This window comes from Glycine max, chromosome 4, assembly GCF_000004515.6.
Source record: "Glycine max cultivar Williams 82 chromosome 4, Glycine_max_v4.0, whole genome shotgun sequence".
In the NCBI taxonomy this organism is placed as follows: Eukaryota; Viridiplantae; Streptophyta; class Magnoliopsida; order Fabales; family Fabaceae; genus Glycine; species Glycine max.
This window is the reverse complement of record NC_016091.4, coordinates 34,037,177-34,043,833: the sequence shown is the minus strand read 5'-3', so window position 1 is coordinate 34,043,833 and position 6,657 is coordinate 34,037,177. Positions and strand designations below refer to the sequence as shown.

General features: G+C 37.5%; 1 protein-coding gene across 1 annotated transcript; it reads left to right on the top strand.

The window, feature by feature from the left end:
* Window positions 1–1,513: 1,513 nt before the first annotated feature.
* LOC100799375 (cellulose synthase A catalytic subunit 7 [UDP-forming]) lies at window positions 1,514–5,995 on the top strand. The gene is made up of 12 exons (XM_003522878.5): window positions 1,514–1,693; window positions 1,770–1,965; window positions 2,045–2,247; window positions 2,357–2,456; window positions 2,547–2,661; window positions 2,743–3,355; window positions 3,437–3,700; window positions 3,791–4,003; window positions 4,092–4,299; window positions 4,375–4,571; window positions 4,666–5,019; window positions 5,101–5,995. The coding sequence occupies exons 1-12, from the start codon at window positions 1,619–1,621 to the stop codon at window positions 5,680–5,682; spliced, it is 3,120 nt and encodes a 1,039-aa protein (XP_003522926.1). The 5' UTR covers window positions 1,514–1,618; the 3' UTR covers window positions 5,683–5,995.
* Window positions 5,996–6,657: the final 662 nt, after the last annotated feature.

Genomic DNA, 6,657 nt, shown 5'->3' with positions numbered 1-6,657 from the left:
AGTTGCTCTAATCAAAATTGTAAAATATTTTAAAAAAATTTGGCCAATGTCTAAATCAAGACAGCTTGATATTGGAGTTGGATTTAAAATTGGGTTTAACAATCACTCGACATTTGAAAAATTAATTTCAACGTGATAATTTCTATGATAATTTGATATTTTCAATGTGTGATACCTGCTTCTTAATTTTAGTTCACTCTTAACGTATAACTGAAGTTATGAGTGAGTTTAATTTCGAATATTAAGAAATCTTGAAATGTCGATTGTGATACGATAATGGATTTTGAATTTTTAAATGATCATATATTATGTCAAATTTAGTGTACTATCTTCATACAAATTAAATATAGGTGAAACTATATTAAATTAATATATATATATATATATATATATATATATATATTAAAATAGATACATTTAAAATAATTAAAATAGATATTTTTTTTAATAAAACAATTAGTTGATTTTAATATGAGAGGATACCCATCTATACACATATGGATGTATATCAATTGTGATCTACTAAGGATGGTGTAGTACGAAATGGCTTCTGGAGATTAAATTTCTAATCGCCGAACATGTACTTTCTCTAGACACAACTATACGTTATGTGAGATAAATATGAATTTCATTCGTCCATGTTGAGAAAAAGTGTTTGACCATAAAAGTAAATTAATGATTAAAAATCTTTAGAAAACAAGGCTTTTATGACTACGTGCGGTTGCTTTTTTCATTTCTAATTACCCAGTTGACCTCCACCTTAAGTTATTTTCGTTTGATAAATATTTTTCTTAAATTCCTTAAATAACTTGTTCTGCAACTAACAAAACATCAAAGCAGAAAAAAAAACTCAAATTGATTGATACAAATAAACCATCCTTTCACATCAGTCAAGCTTTCAACATTAGGCTGATTTGGCACATTATCACATCTTACCCGCTAGTAATTAATCTTGTACGTACTATGATTTATGACCAACCGAAAAATTAACAGTGTGGAAAAATCAACTTACAAATGAGATCAAAGGGTGAAAATAACATGGAGAGGCCATATTTAATTAAGCTTGTACCACCAACCCCAATATTAATATTGTAAAAATAAACTTAAAAAATAAGATCAACAATAAAATTATCAGATGATCTTAGATCATTACCTAATTTATATTTTCAACCAATCATATAATATGAATTAAATATTATTAATTTTTTTAAATTAAAAAATTTAAATACATGTCACATAAATTAGACGAGACCATAAAAATGGTAATATTTATATGGTAGAGGATTACTTAATAATTTTTCAAAAAATAACATGGAGAAGGCATATTAGTTGGAGCCTTGTAATTTGTTGGAAGCTTGAAAAGGAAAGGAACAGCAACGTAGGCTGTTGGAGAAGGCTTCAAAGGCATGGTGGTTGAAAAATAGACGAAGCTTAGCTTTAAGGCAATGGGGACCCTGCAACCAACAACAACACCCTTATGTGGACACATTAGGTGAGGGACACCAAGCCTTTCAACAGCACGCACCAATCTTCCTTCATAAAACACAAACCTTTGATCACACAACCTCACCTTAATTTGTGTCGTATCATTCCCATTGTCCCATTCAGTCACTAAGACATGGAAGCCAGCGCTGGACTGGTCGCTGGGTCACATAACCGCAATGAGCTAGTTGTCATTCATGGCCATGAAGAGGTAATCTTTTGTTTTTTGTGTGTTTTCATGGAACAGTTAGTTAGACTAACAGTTTTATTATGTGGGTTTGGTGCAGCCCAAGGCTTTGAAGAACTTGGATGGGCAAGTGTGTGAGATTTGTGGTGATGGCGTGGGACTCACGGTGGATGGAGATTTGTTTGTGGCTTGCAATGAGTGTGGTTTTCCAGTGTGCAGGCCTTGCTATGAGTATGAAAGGAGAGAAGGAAGCCAGCTTTGCCCACAGTGCAAAACCAGATACAAGCGTCTCAAAGGTAAAGAATAAGATCTTCTCTCTTTTCACATCGACACTCAACGTTTGATCATTATTAATTATTATATTAATTAATTAAGGGAGCCCCCGAGTGGAGGGAGATGATGATGAAGAGGATGTGGATGATATTGAGCATGAATTCAATATTGATGAGCAAACGAACAAGCATGGGCAGGTTGCAGAAGCCATGCTTCATGGGAAGATGAGCTATGGAAGAGGTCCTGAAGATGATGAGAATTCCCAGTTCCCAACACCTGTCATTGCTGGTGGTCGTTCCAGGCCTGTAAGCTTAATTTTGCACAATTTTCTCTCCACCTTATATATACTAACTAACTTGTGCTGTGCTCATGCTCAATAATAACTAAAACTCTTCATGCATGCATTCATTGCAGGTAAGTGGGGAGTTCCCATTATCATCTAACGTTTATGGGGATCAGATGTTATCTTCTTCACTGCATAAAAGAGTGCATCCATATCCAGTGTCTGAACCTGGTAAGCCTCTTTCATTAGTGGAAACCTTTGAATATGTACAAGTACAACCTTTAAATGTATAATTTTTCTATACTATGATGATTGATGCAGGAAGTGCAAGATGGGATGAAAAGAAAGAAGATGGATGGAAAGATAGAATGGATGACTGGAAATTGCAGCAAGGCAATTTGGGGCCAGAACCCGATGAAGATCCAGATGCAGCCATGTATGCTTCCAGCACTGCATTTCATAGAAGTTATTGATAAATTAACTATGATATAATGTGGATGTCAATTATTGACTGCAGGTTAGATGAAGCAAGACAACCACTGTCAAGGAAAGTACCAATAGCATCCAGCAAAATCAATCCATATAGAATGGTGATTGTGGCACGTCTTGTTATTCTTGCTTTCTTCCTCAGATATAGACTCATGAACCCAGTACATGATGCACTGGGGCTATGGCTAACCTCTATCATATGTGAAATCTGGTTTGCTTTTTCATGGATTCTGGATCAGTTTCCCAAATGGTTTCCCATTGATAGAGAGACCTACCTTGACCGTCTTTCCATCAGGTATGAGCGTGAAGGTGAACCAAACATGCTTGCTCCTGTAGATGTTTTTGTTAGTACTGTGGATCCCATGAAGGAACCTCCTCTGGTTACAGCAAACACTGTTCTTTCAATCTTAGCCATGGATTACCCGGTTGATAAGATATCATGCTACATTTCTGATGATGGAGCTTCAATGTGTACATTTGAGTCCTTATCAGAAACTGCAGAGTTTGCTAGGAAGTGGGTACCGTTTTGTAAGAAATTTTCCATAGAACCTCGGGCACCTGAGATGTACTTCAGTGAGAAGATTGACTACCTAAAGGACAAAGTGCAACCCACCTTTGTTAAGGAGCGCCGAGCTATGAAGGTCAGTATTCTTTTAAGAATGTTAACTTTTGAATCAGTTTAGAAACAATGATTGATTTACTGAGAATTGGGTGCATGACAGAGGGAATACGAAGAGTTTAAGGTTAGGATCAATGCACTTGTTGCAAAGGCCCAGAAAGTTCCTCAGGGAGGATGGATCATGCAGGATGGGACACCATGGCCAGGGAACAACACTAAGGATCATCCTGGTATGATTCAAGTATTTCTTGGTAGCAGTGGGGGTCTTGATACCGAAGGAAACCAGCTTCCTCGTCTTGTTTATGTTTCCAGAGAGAAAAGGCCTGGCTTTCAACACCACAAGAAAGCTGGTGCCATGAATGCTCTGGTAGAGTTTTTGAGCACCTTTTGCTACTTGCATCATCATGCTCATTCACCTTTATTTGATGACCCTACTAATAAGTGTTGTCATTTATAGGTTCGGGTATCTGCCGTTCTCACAAATGCTCCTTTCATGCTAAACTTGGATTGTGATCACTATGTCAATAACAGCAAGGCTGCCCGAGAGGCCATGTGCTTTTTGATGGACCCCCAAACTGGGAAGAAGGTCTGCTATGTCCAGTTTCCTCAAAGATTTGATGGTATTGATACACATGATCGTTATGCCAACAGGAACACAGTTTTCTTTGATGTAAGAAACTCACCACAAACAGGATTCTTTTAACATTGTTGGCAGAAATATTTGATCATTTCGCCTTTCTTTTTTTGTCTTTTTGCAGATTAACATGAAAGGTCTAGATGGTATTCAAGGTCCTGTATATGTGGGGACTGGATGTGTTTTCAGGAGGCAAGCTTTGTATGGCTATAATCCTCCCAAGGGTCCCAAGCGTCCAAAAATGGTAAGCTGTGACTGCTGCCCGTGTTTTGGAAGCCGCAAGAAGTATAAGGAGAAGAGTAATGCAAATGGAGAGGCTGCAAGACTAAAAGGTTCTTGTTTTGATTTAAATCACAAGTTATTTTTCCCCTTTTACCTGCTCTAACCTTGTGTGACATGTCTAATAGGGATGGATGATGACAAAGAGGTGCTGATGTCCCAAATGAATTTTGATAAGAAATTTGGACAATCCTCTATTTTTGTGACTTCTACCTTGATGGAAGAGGGTGGTGTGCCTCCTTCTTCAAGTCCAGCTGCCCTGCTTAAAGAAGCCATTCATGTGATCAGCTGTGGATATGAAGATAAAACTGAATGGGGACTTGAGGTACACTAACAACATGCATTTTACGACTCCTTGATGTGTTCTAATTAGGACAATTAGCTAATCAAATTCATGCTTTTTCTTTTCAAATGTGCAGCTTGGTTGGATCTATGGATCTATCACAGAAGACATTCTAACAGGTTTTAAGATGCATTGCCGCGGGTGGAGGTCCATTTATTGTATGCCAAAGAGAGCTGCATTCAAGGGTACTGCTCCTATCAACTTGTCAGATCGTCTCAACCAGGTTCTTCGTTGGGCACTTGGTTCCATTGAGATTTTCTTCAGTCACCATTGCCCTCTGTGGTATGGCTTCAAGGAAAAGAAGCTAAAGTGGCTTGAGAGATTTGCCTATGCAAACACGACTGTTTATCCATTCACCTCCATTCCTCTAGTTGCCTATTGTATTCTTCCAGCAGTTTGCTTGCTTACTGACAAATTCATCATGCCACCGGTAACAATCTTGTTCTATCCCTTCCTGCTACACATGACATGCTTATAAAATTATAATTTTTTTTTATTGCTGATGATCCAGATTAGCACCTTTGCTGGTTTGTACTTTGTTGCTCTCTTCTCCTCAATCATTGCAACTGGTATTCTTGAGTTGAAATGGAGTGGAGTGAGCATTGAGGAATGGTGGAGAAATGAGCAGTTTTGGGTCATTGGTGGTGTATCAGCTCACCTCTTTGCTGTGATACAAGGTCTGCTAAAGGTTCTGGCTGGAATTGACACTAACTTTACTGTTACATCCAAGGCAACAGATGATGAAGAGTTTGGAGAATTGTATACCTTTAAGTGGACTACTCTCTTGATTCCTCCAACCACTATCTTGATCATTAACATTGTTGGTGTTGTTGCTGGAATCTCAGATGCCATAAACAATGGGTATCAATCCTGGGGACCACTGTTTGGAAAGCTTTTCTTTTCCTTCTGGGTGATTGTCCATCTCTATCCATTCCTTAAAGGTTTGATGGGTCGACAAAACCGCACACCCACCATTGTAGTGATTTGGTCAGTCCTATTGGCCTCTATTTTCTCCTTACTATGGGTAAGAATTGATCCATTTGTCCTTAAGAATAAGGGACCTGATACCAAGCTGTGTGGAATCAACTGCTAAAAGATTGTTGTCCCTATAGTATTATTCTTTAGAAGACGTATGTAGGGTATACATTCTTGGTTTCACAAACCAACAAAGTGCCAATGCACAAGGATCAATAAGGAACGAGTGAAAATTTTGTGTAGCATAAATGAGTGTTATCATTTTTGTAAATGTTCTCAAGGACATCTATTTTGGCTGGAACTTCCCAAGGATTGTGAAGTAAATCAAAATTGCTGTTTTATCTATTCACTGGAATCACGTTCAAGATGTCAAATACAAAAGCATATATATGTAGAAATATGATAAAATTCAATTAAACAACTTTGTATCATTTGGTCTTAGGTGTTAAGTAGTTGAAAATTTGTTATAACAGATAATGAAGTGTTGAGAGTGGTAGTTATAACTAACCACCATCTATGTTTTGATCTATATAAAAGGAATTGTGTTGTAACACTTGAGTATGAGAAAATTTCCCATGATACAATACACTCTTATCAGTCTCTCTTTCTCTCCAAGAACAACATCTCTTTCATTACTCTTTCAAAAGTATAGATTGCTATTATTCATCTCCTTCAATTGGCTCTAACAGTTTGGTATGCAGAGTTTTTGGTTCAATTTGCGCAACTCAATTCACGTTCCAGTTGAAGGACCATGGTAGGAAACAATGGCATTCTTGGGAATCTACCAATTCTTGAAGGAATCAAGAACTGGGATAGATGGTGTTCTCATATGAGAGTTCTCTTCAGATTTCAAGGTGTGCTTGATGTTGTTGAGAAAGGAATTAAAGCATCGAGTGAAAGTGCGACTAAGGCGCAAATAGCAGCTTAAAGAGAAGAATTAAAGATTAGTGGAAGGGCATTGTTTTTGATCCACCATTGTGTGGATCCAAATATCTTTGAGAAAATACAAGAAACCAGTTCAACAAAGGAGGCTTGGGATACTCTTGCAGTGTGCTTCAAGGGTGATGAAATAGTCAAGAAAGTGTGACTTCAA

Bases quoted from the DNA above. Each gene is read 5' to 3' on its own strand.
- LOC100799375 (XM_003522878.5), top strand. From the start codon at position 1,619: ATGGAAGCCAGCGCTGGACTGGTCGCTGGGTCACATAACCGCAATGAG. The intron at 4,004-4,091 runs GTAAGAAACTCA...GTCTTTTTGCAG, and splicing joins GGAACACAGTTTTCTTTGAT to ATTAACATGAAAGGTCTAGA. The intron at 4,572-4,665 runs GTACACTAACAA...TCAAATGTGCAG, and splicing joins AAACTGAATGGGGACTTGAG to CTTGGTTGGATCTATGGATC.